The following is a 17,100-nucleotide window of genomic DNA, read 5'->3' as shown; positions in this document are numbered from 1 at the left end:
TCCCTACTCTTAGTCAATATTACTTTTATACAGCTAAGAAGCACATTAAGTCTTTTTGTCACAGCATTGCACCGGGCGTTCATGACCCCTACATTCTTTTCAAAGTCTCTGCTTCCCAGGATGCAGGTTCCCAGCCTTTCAGTGTGACCTACTCTATTTGTTCCTAGATCTATAACCTTGCGTATGGCTGCCTTAAAATTAATGTTGTTTAACTGCCCAGCTTTCAAAGTGATCCAGATTGTTCTGCATCAGAGGTTTGTTCTCATAATATTTAGGGCCCCAATGATCTTTGTGTCTTCAACAGACTTTATTAGCAGTGATTTGACTTAACCCTGTTGGACCAAAAAACTGATTTCATGTTTTTTCATCTATGGTTCATGCCAGGACGTTTCAAAGGGGGATAACTTTGGGAAACCAGGTGGCATAATCTAAAACCACCAGGATATATTTGAACTTCATGATGCTCTTTGTGAAGGGCCCCATGAGGTCCATGGTGAACTTCTTGAATGAGGTGCTAATCACTGACAACAGGATGAAGGGAGCCTTTGGCACTCCACACAGGGCCACGAGCTGGCATTCGGAACAGGAGTCGCAGAATCTTTCACCTCCTGGTGCACCCTGAGCCAGAAGAACTAGGCCAGGACTCACGCTAATGTTTTCTCATGACCCAGGTGGCCAGCTGCTGGAATGTCATGGGCGAGTCGCAAGACCACGCATTGGTGGCATTGGGGTACCACAAGCTGAGCCCAGAAGGGTTGTGGTTGATCCAGTAAAGGCAAGTCACTGGTCAATTCAAAGTGGGGGATACAGCGTCATTTGATGGGGCTCGGTCATGGTCCCATTGATGCGAGCCAGCTGCTCATAGACCTGACTGAGTGTGGGATCCTCCCTTTGGTCCTGACTGAAGTCTGCCCCCAAATTCAAGGCCTCTTCACGAACAGGCTGCCGGGGTGACCTCTTCATCGGCAAGGGCGGTGGAGTTCGCAGTCAGGATCTCGGTTTTCTTGGCCATTCGGGTCGGGGTCCTCAGGCGCCTCATCCACTTTCTCAAAGGCCTCTCCCTCAAAGGTTACTTCAGGATGTTGGGACCCAACATTGGCAGCAAACCCCCTCTAGTCATGGCCCAAGATGACGGGGAATGCTGGTCTCGGCACCAGGCCTATCGTCATGTCCTGTGTCTCTCCTTTCACCGTTATGGTGACACACGCTTTGGAGTAGAGCTCACATCCCCATGGATGCATTGCAGCCAGATGATTCCTAGAGGTGGGTCTGGGGGCTTGATGTAGTCCTGGTGGATGAGAGTCTGTCTGCATCTGGAGTCAATAAGGCCAGAGACTTGGATTTTGTCCACATTGAGGGGAATCATCACCTTACCCAAGGGCTGCTTACAGGTCCTAGACTCCCTGGTCCATTCCTGGTCGAAACTGCAGTACATCATGGGACAGTCATGTTGAAGGTGCCCAAAGCACCCACAGATAAAACTATTTCTGGCCGCCTGAGCCTGTCTTTGGAGTTGGGCAAGTGTATTGGCTCACCCAAGGTCTGAGACTTCCCCACCATGTCTAGGTCCCCAGGTATTCCCCAAGATGCACAGGGTGGGTGCCTCAGGGTCCTCCATCTCTTCAGGCAGTAGGACACTGGTCTGCTCAGGTCCTGCAAAAGGCTCGGCTTCCTAGAAGCAAGATCCACTGAACTTTATACTTCCTGTCCTACCCTGGAACTTCCGGCGAGGGGGGAGAGTTTGGCTCCGCCCATCAGGGGAGGGTAGTGGTCTCTCACTCTCAAGTCCAGAGGAAGGCCACTCTGCCGCATTGCAGCTACAAATATAACTAATGCAGTTGGCATGGTTTCATGGAAGGCACGTCTTGTCAAACTAACCTTTTTTGACAGGATTACAGGTCTGGTAGATAAAGGTAACTGTGTTGGTATAGTATATTTGGATTTCTGCAAGGCATTTGTCTTAGTATCACATGACATTTTGATTAAAAAGGTTGTATTATATGAAACTAACAGGGCACACATAAAATTGATAAAAAAAATAACCTGGCTCATTGAAGATCTCAGAATGTAGTTGCAAATGGAGAGACATCAATAAGTCTGGCTGTTTCTAGCATGGTTTCCCAGGGATTGTTTCTTGGTCGAACACTATTTAATATTTTTATCAACAATCTAGATGATGATATAGAACCTTTGCTGGTAAAGTTTGCAGATGACACAAAGATTGGTGGGACAGCAAATAATGAGGACAGGTTACTGCTACAGAGGGATCAGTCACCTGGTTAAGTGGTCACAATCCAACAAAATGTGTTTTAATACAGCCAAATAATAATACATCTGGAAACCAAGAACACAGGTTATACCTACAGGATGAGAGACTCTGTCCTGGAAAACAAAGCCTCAGAGAAGGGCTCATTGTAGATAATTGCCTCTACATGAACTCTCAGTGCAATGCTGTGGCAAAAAAGGCTAATGAGATTCTTGGATATACAAAAACAGAATATCAAGTAGAAGTAGGTGTGACGCTTTGGGGTTCAATCCAGAGCAGTAAAGGGCCACGTCACCGCCTGCCCTGCAACTCTGGGTACCTTCAATGCTATGCTGCTGCAGCTCATAGCCCTGACACCAACAGCCAGCAGACAAGCATTCAGTCACAGCAAGGCTTCTACAGCCCAGTTACTCTTTGCAGAATGACGCCAGCACCCTCCCAGTCCTGAATTTTCCCCAAATTGTCCAGCCCTCTCACTGAACACTTATTGAAGTTGTTAAATTCATTGCTCCTATAAAGAGACATTACACTGCAGCTCATTAATTTAACTGGGGTTTGACAAACACTCTTATTTCAGTCATAGCACCGATTCGGTTTATAGTAAAGTAAAACAAGTTTATTACACAAAAAATCATAGATTTTAGTGACACCAAGTCTAAGGAATAAAGAAAGATAGAAAGGGTGACAAGCAAACAAAAGTAAAAATATGCTTCTAAGCCTAAAACTTAAGTTCAGCAAGTTACAATCTTTGACAAAGCAGGTTTATCACCTATAGTCAGTTCCCAGAGACTGCAACCACCTTGGCTGAAGGATCCAACATTCTGTGAATTCAAAAGCTCTGACCCCTTTATTCCCCCAATGATGGATACCAAAAAGGCTTTCTGTTTCTGTTTATATTTCCCATAGTTCACTGACCCTGCTCCAAGCGGAAGGATGGCTTCCTGCTGGTCTTCTCTTCCTGTTGACTTCCCTCCCCTCTGCTGATTTGTATGTAAATAGGGCTTCCATTGTTTTGATTCCACACTGCTTAATTTACATTGGAGACACATAGATAGCTGCCTTCCCTCCTGTCTGAGAGAAAAACAGTCACAGACTTTAAAGCATAATATCAATGAATATCCATAATTCTCATATAAAGTTAATACAGACATTTCACAATGACATTAACCACTTGTGTGTCACAGGCTTTCATAAAAGACCTTACTCAATATACTTTCAAAACACAGTAATATTGTTTACAATCAGTTGATTCAATTGCTTATCATTTGAGGTTCAGACCCCCTGTCTTTATAGCCCAGTAAACCTTTTACATGTATTCTCAGCTAAAGTTCCTTTACTCAGGCTGGGAAGAGATGTCTTGCGCTCTTCTCCCCTGCTTGTTAGCTTGATAGCTTTGTTTACCTTGTATGTAAATGTTTTTTTCATTGTCTTTGCCTGATGGCCAGGCTGGTCAGACAAGTACATCCATATTCCTTTGTCGAGAGCAGACTGGGCTTAGGCACTGCTTGCCAAACACATTTTAAGGACATAATTACAGCACACGTCCAGAACTCTTTGTGCACAGCCCGTACATACATCATGCAAGGATTTTCGGAACCAGTGTGTTACTAGTTTGTAGCTGGTACCTTACAGGCCACTTTCTGGGTCTATATTATGACACCAGTGTGTGAGGTCTAGTGAGTCTGTCAGGCCTGACACAAGATGCTGACACAGAGCAATGAACCACCAGTGGGCCTCTGTGTAACAGAAGGGCAGTGATTATTGCTTGCGTACGCTGCATTGGTAGAACCACAATTAGAATACTGTGTCTAGTTCTGGTGTCCATACTTCAAGAAGGATGTGGAAATTCTGGAGAGAGTTCAAAGGAGCGGCCACTAAAATGATCCAGATGCTGGAAAACAAAGAAGCCTTATGATGTGAGGCTTAAGGAGCTCAACGTCTTCAGCTTATTGGAGAGAAGTCTGAGAGGTGATGTGATCACTGTGTCTAGGCACTGACACATCATGGAACAGAGATCTGAGAGCAGGGGGCTTTTCAACCTTATTGACATTGGCAAAACAAGATCTAATGGCTGGAAGTTGAAGTTTGACAAATTCAACCGTGAAATGAGATGCAATTTCCAAGCAGTGAGGGTAATTAAACATTGGAACTGCTTAGCAGGGGAGATGGTTGACTCACTATTGTTTTCAGTGTACAAGATGAGACAAGATATCTTTCTGAACGATGTACTTTAATCCAGTTTCTGGGAGAAATTCTATGGTCTGTGTGTGTGTGTGTGTGTGTGTGTGTGTGTGTGTGTGTGTGTGTGTGTGTGTGTGTGTGTAAGTAGACTGGGTGGTCCCTTCTGGCTTTGGAGCTTGTGTTTCAATGAGTCACCATATTCATCCTCTTCCTTTATGGGCTGTGGGGAGAATGGGATTGCCTGCATTATCCTCAACATGCTCAGAACACTTGCAGCTCTGCTTTAAGATAATGACAATAATAAAATCTCAGGCTTCAGTCAGTTGCCTGAAGGGGTCAGGAAGGAATCTTCTCTCCTTCCCCCGCCCCACCCAAGGCATAATTGACCTGATGTATTCTAGTTACTTTTGCCTTTCCCTGAAGTATCAGGACTAGCCACAGCTGGAGATGGGATGCTGAACAGGGTGGGCCAATGCTGTGAGGTGGTAGACAATCCTTTTTTTTTGCTCACATGCTCAGGATCTAACTGATTGGCAGATTAGGGGTCAGGAAGGAATTTTCTCCCAGATCAGATTGGCAGGGACCTTGGGGGTTTTCACCTTTCTCTGCAGCATGGTTTGTCTGCTGGACCCTACGGGCCTAACTCACCATATTAATTCCCTGCCACTCCAGGGGCCTAGGCCACTGGTATGGCCTTTGGTGCTGCTGACACCTCAGGCTCTCTTGGTCTACACCTGTGGCACACAATTTAGCCTCCCAAAGGCTGAAATGTTTTGGTTTAACTAAAATTTTTGGAATTAATACAGGGGTAACTGGATGAAATGTAATGGCCTGTGATGCATAGGAGGTCAGACTAAATGATCTAATGGTCCCTTCTGGCCTTAAACTCTATGAAACTATCAGACATACACACACACACACACACTCCATACAACACACACACACACACACACACACACACACACACACACACACACACACACACACACACACACACACACACTTACTGGTTTACATTATAAAGGGAGCATTTTTCTTTTTCTTGTGTCATTACTAGAAGGTCCTCACCACATAACATTGTAGGAATAGGAAAATATCTTCTCAATATATTTTCAGGTTAGGATTAAGACACAGGGCTAGGGATTCCAGCTGAATCTCAGCTTTCTGTTTTTTTTAAGAGTAAATTCTAGCCCTTATGTTTGCAAACAAAAGTTTGAGAATATGACCTGAGTGTAACCGATGCAATGACAACTGCCTGCATCTTCAGAGAGCCTGAAACGATAGCTCTGTAAGGGGAAAACAGCCCCCTTCATGCTCTGGGGTGCCACAGGAGGGAGGGGAAAGTGCAGCAGGCCTGGCCCACTCACTCAACCAAGCAGATACATCATGGTAGCTGAGGCAAATACTAGAGCTCCCTGCCTCTCCAGGGGCAGAGGGGACCCCTTGTTTCCTCCCTTGCTGTTCCTAAGAGGAAGTGGGCCCTGCTACCACTCCTGGATGAAGGAGGGGACCCCATGCTGAGACTTCTGCATCTGCAGGAGGGAAGGGGCTCCCTTCCACTATCATTCCAAGTGGGGTGCAGGCACCAGGGTATGGTGGTACGTGTAAAGGGGCGCTAACATGGGAGTGAACGAGTCAAAGTGCGTCACCCTGGCAGACAGGTGAAAAGGGGGAATAGTGTAAATGAGAATCACACCTCACATGCTATATTTTCCTATTTCTCTATCATTGTCAATGGTAGATGGATAGTGTGATTTGCACTAGACAGCTACAATCTGTGAAGCCTACATTTTGAAGAGAAATCTCTAACTGGTTGAAGTAATCTCCCAAGGTCGGGTGCAGACAATTCCCTTATTTGGGATTATCAGGGACTTTTCCCAGCTTCCTCCATCCCCCAGGCCGGCCGCAGCCTTTCAGAGGGCAACGCGTGTGACTAAGCAAAAAAATCTCAGAGCAGCTGACTCCATGCAACCTTCAGCCAATCATGTCTCTCAGTAATTAACAGAGAGTGACAGATCAGAGCTTCAACACATTTACAACTAAAGAGTAAATTATTATTCACCAAAAATAGAGGGGTAGAGTGCTGTGTTGGCAGATGACAGGGTATAAAGAGGCTAGGGCTAAGGCTCCCTTATTCTTTGTCAGCTCAGCATCTCAAGGTAAGTCTCAGATGCCTGCCCACACTCCTGGACTTCGATGTTGCTCAGCTGAAGAGCATGAGGGATCAGGGAAGAGCAAGATCTGTCCCACTCCCCATTTCTGACACTCTGGATACACTCACATTTAGTGTAAGAGAGAATTGTCCCATGCTGCGCACATGTGGCTGTGGTGACAGGAGCAGAAGGAGGCCCCTCAGCACACTTCACCACCTTTTAGCCTGCCACGGGCACAAAAAAGCTAACAGTGCAGGTGTTGATGCAGGACAATATATTTAATGCATCTGACCTTTCCCAGCATCTCAGTTCGCTGGTTCAGCGTTCTAATGTCAATAGTTTACAGTAAGATAGGGGGATACATGCGGTTCTCGGATCCAAATTGGTAGTCCAGAGGAACTCCTATGTAGTTTAATGGTTAAGAGCAATTATACATGAAATGGGAAACATGCTCCCTTTTCTACAATCCTATTATTCAGCTGTGTAGTACAGTAATACTCAGAGTAGATGGTAAAAGACACTAAGCTACTAGATAACCAAGACAATGAACTCTCTTGGATTTAACTTTCTTTTCCTTTCCTTTCCTTTCAACACCATAAGGAGATACCGAACACAGTTTGCCTCCTTGGGTTACTGAAGGTAAGAGTCATTTTAAATGCAGTGTGTACCTGTGCCGATATCCCTGAGCAATGTGTGTAGTTTACACACAAGATGAAATGCTGTCTGGTGTGCAGTACTGGCCGATCTCTCCAGCTAGCACATGCTGACCTTGCGCTTTGAAGCTCCTGGGCAAGCTGGGAATTTGTTCATGAATTACCAATGGGATTAGTTTTACCAGTGTCAGCAGAATGTACCTAAGCCTTCCTGCCAGCCTAGCAATTCCCACCTTGTAGCAGAGCAGGCAGACCTTAGAAAGGTAGAAGTAAGATGTTGTGCTAATTAGCTCTGGTCCATATTGCCCAGAGAGACAGGTGGCAGCCCTGACGCCAACACTGTAAGGAATACACAGACTGGGATTTTGTTAGCAGTAAGTACCTCATCATACTACAGTCAGGTGCTAGCATCTTCCTGCAAGAGTCTAATCAAACTGACCATTGCTAAATATCTTATGGATCGGTAAAGGCTTGTCTACATGGTCTGCTAGTGCACGGCAGGCGGGGCATATGCACCTGCTTTGCACTAACTGGCCTGTGGACCCTGCTACCATGTATTAAAAGTTCCTTAGTGCATTTTGATCTACTCCGCTTTGAAACAGCAGCAGATCAAAGTGCACTAGGGGGGGAGGGATAGCTCAGTGGTTTGAGCATTGGCCTGCTAAACCCAGGGTTGTGAGTTTAATCCTTGAGGGGGCCACTTGGGGATCTGGGGCAAAAATCAGTACTTGGTCCTGCTAGTGAAGGCAGGGGGCTGGACTCAATGACCTTTCAAGGTCCCTTCCAGTTCTAGGAGATAGGATATCTCCATTAATTTATTTATAATTTATTTTAATTTCAGGGTGTAGTAGCAGGGTCCACATGGACAGTCAGTAACCAGCAGGCTATCACACTGTAGATTCTCACCCTGGCTTGGCATGCACTGTAGCCCTTACAGGACAGACTCTTGGATCAGTTACAAGGGCAGACACTTAAGGTCTGACGAAAAATGCAAGGGCAATGTGGTAATGAAGAGCTAGATGGATGATCTAGTAGTATAAACTTGCTATAAACCAAGTACCCTGAAATTGTGTGTCCTCTTTTCATTGGCAAGAACGTGTTCCATGGTGTTTAATATAAGGAATGATTCAGTTCTGGGCAGAAGGGGTGAAGAGAACTGTCAGGAGAATTCAACGTGCATTGGATGAATACAAAATGGGAGCTATAAAACTAAATGACAAAGCCCATTGTCAGAAATGAAACAAAACCCAAAAATGATCTGTGAGAGCCCAGCACGACCAGCACACTGTGTTTTGCTAAGTAAAAGTAAGAGGTTTGTTATATGAAGTAAACAAAACCAGCCGACTGTATTCTGCAGCTTTGTAATTGTTTGCAGCCTGTTGATCAGCCCGTTGACTGTTGTAAGAGGAGCCTGTTAAAGTCTTTCTCCCTCCCCCCCCTCGCCCTCATTCTGCTTCTGAATGGCGCTGATTGTGTTTGCTAGAGGTCTCGGCCTCCATGCAGCGTGTAGAAGTGTGTGACCTGCCTTCCCAATACAATGCAGTTCTATTCCACACAGGTTCCACTCTGCTTTTAGAAAATAATCACATCTGTCCCTCAGTAAAATGCTCTGAGGAGAATGGAAAGGCCCTTCTGGAAATGGAGCACATTCTTGGCAGTCCAAATGGTTAATTTACCTCCACATTCACCTGTGATCAGACTGGTCATTTCCATGAAAACTCTAGGCTGTTCCTGTGTCTGTGTTTTCCCCAGGTCATTCCCTCAAGTGGGGGGAGTGGAGGTTGCCATGACCCCTCTCCAGCAGAACAAGCTGGGGTCCCTCAGTGGCGCCACTGGACCCTGAACAGGGAGCTCTGCTTTGAAAGGAGCTTACAGCACAGTGCGGGAGGTTCTACCCAGAAGTGAATACCTGGCTGCATTAGCTTTGGGGGATTTCCTCTAGAAGAAAAATGCATGTCCGCCTCCTCCCCATACAACAGGTCTCTGGGGCCAGTGGGGCCAGTGTTATGGCAGTGGCCAATCCCTCCACCTTCCCCATAGAGCTAATGGAGCCAGCGCAGCTCTAGGCCATTTCTTTCCTAATGCTCATGGAAATGCTGGTGCTTTGGCAAACAGGATGGAGCTCACTAGCATTGGCAGGGGCTGCCCACACGTCTATCAGGAATCCAATGGGCCATTGAAATTAGAGCGGCGATTGCCCAGACACTCAGGCTTGTGTCCTACAATCTGCCCATGCACTTTCATGCTTCCATGTCTTTCTTTAAAGGTATTCAACAATTTAATAGATCTCAGCAGTCACACAATTTCCCAATATTCAGCCTCCAGTTTCTGTGCTCCATGTTACCCCATCGGTCCCAGGAATTTCTGTGTTAAATGATTTCTCTCACTCTTTGGTGTTCCTACCCTTTGGATACTTCCCTTTGGACACTCATAGTTACATGTCCCATTTAGTTGCCTATCCAGGCTCTATACACTCGAGCAGGGATTTTTAAAGCAGTTTATAGGCTTTAGGAGCTGAGTTCCCATTACTATTCATGAGAGTTGGGTCTCCAAATCCCCCAGCTTCTCCTGTTGAATAGCAGCAGTTTAGATGAGATTTTCCTCTAGTGTAGGAGTTTGCATTTGTCCAGACTAAATCATATTGTTTCTGTGGTTTTCTGCCCCTATTTCTACTACCCCAGGATCCCTTTGTGTCAGTCTTGTGCTCACACTGGGCTTGTCGAATCCCAGCGTCATCTGCAGATTTAGTCCATGTGGTGCTTGCCATCTCTTGTAGATCATTAACACAGATGCAAAATAAAACTGGGCTTAACCCCCATCTCTGTGGTACAGCTCCTAGGCAAATTCCTTTCTAACAGTGTGGCTATTTAACATTACCCTTCCATTAATTGCAGTGGTCCATATGCCAGTTTCACCCCATGTGACAACATTTATATTCGCAGTAATGTTGTAAGTGACATTTTGTGAAATGCTCCATCAAATGCTTTATTCCTATCCAGATAACATTACTTTATTAACTCCACTAACTTTGTTACTCTGTTTTAAAAAGCAGTCTAGTTTGGCTGGTATGATCCATAGTTTTTTGCTTAATATTCTGTTATAACTCCAGCTGTGTAATCATATGTAAGCTAGACGGGACCTCGAGAGGTCATCTAGTCCATCCCCCCTGTGCTGATGGTAAACCTAGACCATCCCTGTTTGTCTAACCTATTCTTAAAACCCTCCAGTTGGGGATTCCACAACCTCCCTTGGTAACCTATTCCAGACTGTAACTATCCTTATAGTTAGGACGTTTTTCCTAATATCCAACCTAAAGCTCCCTTGCTGCAGATTAAGCCCCTTACTTCGTGTCCTACCTTTAGTAAACAAGGAGAACAGTTGATCATCACCATCTTTATACCAATCCTTAATATATACACCTTCAGTCTTCTTTTCTCAAATCTAAACATGCCCTTTTTTTTTCACCTTTCCCCATAGGTCAGGTTTTCTAAACCATTTATCATTGTTGTTGCTCTCCTCTGGACTCTCTCCAACCTGCCCACATCTTTCCTAAAGTGTGGAGCCCAAAACTGGACACAATACTCCAGCTAAGCAGCTGAGGCTTCACCTGTGCCAACTAGAGCGGTACAATTGCCTCCCATGTCTTGCATGCTATACCCCTGAATTCTATTAGCCTTATTCACAACAGCATCACATTGTTGCCTATCATTCAATCAGTGATCCACTGTGACCTCCAGGTCCTTTTTAGCAGTACTACTGTCTAGCCAGTTATTTCCCATTTTGTAGTTGTGAGTTTGACTTTTCCTTCCTACATATACTTTTTGGCACTTGTCTTTACTGAATTACATCTTGCTGATTTCAGACCAATTCTCCAATGTTCAAGGCTGATTTGAATTCTAATCCTGTTCTCCAAAATGCTTGGTGTCATCCACAAATTTCATAAGCATACTCTCCACTCCATTATCCAAATCATTAATGAAAATATTGACTAGTACTGGATCCTATGGGACTCCACTAGCTACTCATTACAGAACATTTAGTGCTTGGCCCAGGTTCCACACAGCACCTTAGTGCTCTGTACATTCACACCCTGACTTGCTGTGCAATAAGTCTCTATGGAGACAAGCCTTCAGACTACAGAATGATGGATTTCAGGATCACGTTTTTTGTTTAAGATAGATTCAGTTTTGCTTTTCTCCCCATTTCTCTGATACCTTTAATTCTCCGAGCCATTTCTAAAGCAATCATCAGTGGTTCAATTTTTTTCATTGTCTAATTCCCCAAAAGCCCTAGAATGTCCGTCATCCAGGCCTACTGACTTTATGTAGATGTTGTTTCTAGGTATTCCCTTATCTGCTTTTAACACCAGACTGAACTTAGGCCTGTAGTGGCCCCAGTCCTATCAATCAGTCCTGGTAATGGTTTACACAGCCCAGTCCCTAAATATGGAAAAAAGAGAGTGTGCATTCAGAAGTCCTGGAACTGAAACTGACCATTGCCAGACAGTGCTGAATTTCAAACACATCCTTGGTTCCCCAGCCAAACTTCAGCCATGAGTTCAGATGCAGAGATGTCAATCTTTGGAGATGCTGCTCCCTATCTGCGGAAGCCTGAGAAGGAGAGGATTGAGGCCCAGAATCGCCCATTTGATGCTAAAGGAGCCTGCTTTGTAATCGATGATAAAGAAATGTATGTGAAAGGAATCATCCAGAGCAGGGAGAGTGACAAAGTCACGGTCAAAACATATGATGACAGAGTAAGTAGGAAATTAAACCATCCGCTTCAAGTCATTTTCTTGCAGCTCAGAAAGTTTCCTTGCTTAGCTTTCTTCACCTGTTCTCTTCTGGTTTTGCCAGACTGTGACTGCCAAGGATGACCAAGTCTTCCCTATGAATCCTCCCAAATATGATAAAGTCGAGGACATGGTGATGATGACCCACCTCCATGAGCCTGCTGTCTTGTATAACCTCAAAGAGCGTTACGCAGCCTGGATGATCTATGTAAATGGATTTTTAAAACTTCTTTTCTGCATAAAGATATTTAATTCTCATGGGCACATGAGAACTAACAGTCCTCCCATTCTTCTTTATACAGACCTACTCAGGCCTCTTCTGTGTCACTGTCAACCCCTACAAGTGGCTGCCAGTGTACAACCCTGAGGTGGTGGCTGGCTACAGGGGCAAAAAGCGTCAAGAGGCCCCACCCCACATCTTCTCCATCTCTGACAACGCCTATCAGTTCATGTTAACTGGTGAGTCATTTACCTGGAGGGGAAAACCCTAGTATTTTGCAGTGATGTGCAGGGCTAGCTGCCCAGTTAACGGAGCTCAGCATTTAAGCATAAATATTTAAATATTCATTGGACCAAAGCGAGAGACCACAGCCTGGTGATGAAGGTACTCAGCTCTGAATCAGGCAGCAAGATGATTTGACTCCTTATTTCCTACCTTTCTGGGGAGTGACTTAATCACCAGGCTATAGAGCTGTTCTCTTTCCTTCTGGCCCAATAAACATTTAAGAATGTATTCAAAGTTGAACAGCTGCAACAGGCAAGATTAAGAGGCCCCAACCCCCGTACAGCCTGCTGGTTAGGCTGCTCACTTGGGGGGCAGAAGCTGTGCACTTAAGTCTCTGTTCCAGAGTGGGGATTCAGACCTGGGTCTTCCACATTCTAGGCAACTGCTCTAACTACTGGGCTAAAGGTTATAAAGTGGGATAGATTCGTGGTTTGAAAACCTTTTTCCAAGCTGAAACTATTGGGTCAAGTTTTTGACTAGTTTTGGGTCCACCAAAACTGCATTTTTTGGCAAATTATTTGTCCAAATTTTCCCCCCAGCTCTAGTTTCTAGGCCCAGATTTTTCAGTAGCTCACTGAGTCAGGTTGGAAAAGTCACTTCCCTTCTCTCACCTTTGTCTCTCCATCTATAAAATGGGGAGACAAATAATGGCTTCCCTCATGAGGGGTTAGAACATGGGTGGGCAAACTACAGCCCAGGGGCCATATCCGACCCTTCAGACCTTTTAATCCAGCCCTTGAGCTCCTGCTGGGGAGCGGGGTCAGGGGCTTACCTCGCTCCGCACGTGCCGTGGCTCCCGGAAGCAGCGGCATGTCCCCGCTCCGGCTCCTACGTGTAGGGGCAGCCAGGGGACTCCACACACTGCCCCTGCCCCAAATGCTGGCTTTGCAGCTCCCATTGGCCGGGAACTGTGGCCAATGGGAACTGCAGGGGTGGCGTCTGCGGATGGGGCAGTGTGCAGAGCTGCCTGGCTGCACCTCCATGTAGGAGCTGGAGGGGGGACATGCCACTACTTCCAGGAGCTGCTTGAGATAAGCACCCCTGACCTCCTCCCATGCCCCATCCCCCTGCTCCAGCCCTGATCCCCCTCCTGCCCTCCGAACCCCTTGGTCCCAGCCTGGAGCGCCCTCCTGCACCCCAAGCTCCTCATCCCCACTGCAGAGCCCGCACCCCCAGCTGGATCCCTCACCCCCTCCCACACCCCAACCCCTAATTCTGTGAGCATTCACGGCCTGCCATACAATTTCCATACGCAGATGTGGTCCTCAGGCCAAAAAGTTTGCCCACCCCTGGGTTAGAATCTTATCTGTGTTAGGCTGCTGCCTGGGGACTCCTAGAGGCAATGGGCTTGAGACCACGCCAAGTATCATTATGTTAGCCATCTCCTCTGCCAGAAAGTTTAGCTTTTCTGTGAGTTGTCAAGATCTCAGGCTAGGAAGGATATTTTCTGCCTAGAGCAAGAAAGCCTGACTTCCTAAGAAAGAACTGAAGTCTGCGTCATATCCTGACGGTTCAGGCTTTGGCACTGCTCTGCATATCTATGTGAGACATAATCAGGGCCTAAGGGGTTAATGTTCAGTGCAGCAGAGAAGGGGGGCCATCAAGGAACTGGTTACAATTCCCCAATTCTCTGAGCTGCCCTAGCTCCAGGGCAGGTTAGAACAGCTTGGGTACTACTCTAACGGCACCAGTTGGCAGCCGTCTCTAAGGGCCTGCCCTGCAACTGAGCACAGAGACGCGCCATATTCCAGATGGGAGCTAGGGACAGAGCAGGGCAGGGAATTTGACTCTAAGCCAATAAATATTTAAAATATTGATAGAAAACCCAGAGTCTTGTAAAAAACTAGCTCCAGCCCAGTCAGTTCTGTAACTGGCCCCTTTTGCACATCCGAGCTCCAGTCAAGTGTGGTGTTTCCTCAGCTTCGACCACAGCTTTGGAAATGGAACATTAAAATCATCCCCCAGGCAGAGTGTCCTGGTTTTGGTGGAGTCTCCAGGGGGTGGAGGTGGAACAGAGTTTGGCTTTAGGATGCAATGTGCACTACGGCCCATTTGATAGCTCTTTGTACCATTTTATTTTCAGACCGTGATAACCAGTCAATCCTGATCACGTGAGTATATTCCAGTACCTGTGAGTAAGATGACAGGATGTGAAGAATAGATTTAATTTTTTTTACAAGTGAATACTTTCCGCCCCCCCAACAGTGGAGAATCTGGTGCTGGGAAGACTGTGAACACCAAGCGCGTCATCCAGTACTTTGCAACAATTGCAGTTGCTGGGGAGAAGAAGAAAGATCAGCAGCCTAGCAAAATGCAGGTAGATCTGTAGCATCCCCTTCAAGTGCTTTGTCTCGGCACGTGCCTGTCCAGGGAAAACAGAAGAGTTGGGGCTTGGGGGCTCTCTAGTGGCTGCATTTAGCTCTGAATGCGCTGAGGTTAGTGGTCACTGTTATTTCACCTGGCAATGAGTTCCAGTCATGGTCTGGTGCCTGTGAAGGCTCTGTCTCCCAAGGGCATCAGGCATCCTCTGTTGGTGGATGATATCTATAGCCCAGCAAAACGTAGCTGCTCTGGGAGCTTGTGGTTGTGAAGGGAACAGAGTTGCTCTGAGAGCTTGCGGTTGTGAAGGGAGGGTTGTGGGGTAGCTGGCAGTGGTGCCAATTCATATATTTTTTGGGGGTGGAGAGGGAGGCAAATTCCAGTCCCTGCCCCCTGCTCCTGGCAGGGATCCTGTTTCAGTCCCCGCTCATCCACCTTCTTGCAGGGACCCCAAGTCTCCCTTGGCTGGGGAGTCTCCCCTCTTACCCACATAGTGCATGAGCCAGGGCTGCCAGGAGTCGAGGTCTCAGCAGACTCCCCATGCTCTGCCCTACAGGAACAGACTCCACACGTGCCAGGTCACAACACCATTTGGCTCAGTCCCACTCTGCTGCAACGCAGGGGTGGCGGGGTCAAATTTCCACACAGCGATGCTCTGGACTGTACCAACAGCAGCTGTCCTGGTTTAGTATGGGACCCTTGTGTAAAAGTGGTCAGGCCATGCCCCCCCCCCCCCCCCCCCCCCCGCAGCTCTGCGGCCTACAGAACTCTGAGCAGGGCGGGGGCATTTACCCCCCAACTGCCCCTGATTGGCACCACTGGTATCTGGGACCATTCCATGCAGGGTTTCAGAGTCAGGACAGCGACCACAAACTGGATTCTGTTCAGTGAGGAGCCAGTGAGAGAGCAGAGTATCAGGCTGGCATGTTCCCAGTGACTTTTGCTGCTCTTTCCAAACCAGCTGGAGCTTTCTTGTGGGCACAAGGCTTCATTAGGAAATACAGAGAACTGCATTAACCAGGCCCAGATGGCACCAGGGCATGGATTGCCATGGTCAGAGAGAAAGGGGCACAGACCAAAGGGGTTTTGGCTCCAGGAGTATTTGAGTGTCCAAAGGCAGGGCAGAGTCCAAGGAGACTCTTAGCAATCTGAGGCCGATGCCTTGGGTTGTCAGGCTGTTATGGGGGTAGCGAGTTCTTCACAAGCACTTCCCACTTCCCACCAGGATCATTGCAGGCCTGCCTGAGCTCAGCTTTCACCAGCTGCTCTCCAGGTAGGTGCTGAACTAAACTCCAGCTGGGGGCTGTGCAGCATGCACTGAATGTAAAGGAGAAGTAAGAGCCTCTCAGATGCACAACAACCTGCTCTGCCCTCTGCTGAGTTTATTCAGGTCTGAAATCTTCCTAGGACTAGAATACTGTTCCTTCTCAACGATACCAGGGCACCTGGTGGCATAACAGCATCCGACATGTAGCGTGCGAATGGGCATTTCTGTTCAGCCTGTCTGCCGCTCTCTACTGATCACTATTTCTTTACCTTGATCATATTCTATACCTTGTTTATCTCCCGTCTCCAGGGTCAGTCCTTTCTTTGCCATGTACTGCTGTGCTGCCCCAGGAGTCACCCAGGAAGCAGCCTATGACTCTGCCTGGTGAAGAATGTACTGCATGGGGCAGGGGTCCAGAGGAGACTACTCTCCTCCCCCATGCTTCCACCTGCAGTCTGGGTAGCTGGCACCACGGAGCCTGGCACCCTATGCCCTGGGGGAGTCATGGCCACCATCTGGTCCTCAATTTCCTTAACAGGCTAAGAGCATCTTGTGAGGGGCTTTGACAAAGGCCTTGCTCAGCTGATACCAGAGTAGCATTTCCTGCTCTGTAATTCCCAGGGGTACCCCGATGCCTCTAATTCTAGCAACAACATTTGCTACCCTTCAACACTCCAGAAAAGGAGCTGATGTTAATGAGATTCCAAATGATTCACTAGCAGCTCAGGTGCTTCATTGTTAAGCTTCTGGTGACCTGGTGCTCTTTAATGTATCGGTTTGTTCCAACATGTCTTCTTTTGAAACCTCCACCCCTGAGCGAACCTCACCCTTATTACCAAAAGGAGCAGGTATGTCCGTGTATCTTTGTGGTGAAGGCTGATGCAAAGCAATTATTTAGCCTCTCGGCAATATCTTTGTTCTCCTTAATTGCTCCCAGGTGGACCAGTGGACCCAAAGCTTCTCA

The 17,100-nt window shown here is 46.9% G+C and overlaps 1 protein-coding gene across 1 annotated transcript in view; it reads left to right on the top strand.

Moving 5' to 3' along the window:
• Positions 1 to 11,805: 11,805 nt before the first annotated feature.
• The window catches only part of LOC135887592 (myosin-13), a 61,110-nt gene continuing 55,815 nt past the window's right edge, over positions 11,806 to 17,100 (top strand). The window contains exons 1-5 of the mRNA XM_065415312.1: positions 11,806 to 12,009; positions 12,110 to 12,253; positions 12,348 to 12,504; positions 14,634 to 14,661; positions 14,756 to 14,867. Of these exons, the coding sequence (XP_065271384.1) occupies positions 11,806 to 12,009; positions 12,110 to 12,253; positions 12,348 to 12,504; positions 14,634 to 14,661; positions 14,756 to 14,867 (645 nt within the window). The remainder of the gene's footprint in view (positions 12,010 to 12,109; positions 12,254 to 12,347; positions 12,505 to 14,633; positions 14,662 to 14,755; positions 14,868 to 17,100) is intronic.

Source organism: Emys orbicularis, chromosome 13 (assembly GCF_028017835.1).
Source record: "Emys orbicularis isolate rEmyOrb1 chromosome 13, rEmyOrb1.hap1, whole genome shotgun sequence".
In the NCBI taxonomy this organism is placed as follows: Eukaryota; Metazoa; Chordata; order Testudines; family Emydidae; genus Emys; species Emys orbicularis.
This window is presented reverse-complemented; position numbering and strand designations above follow the sequence as displayed.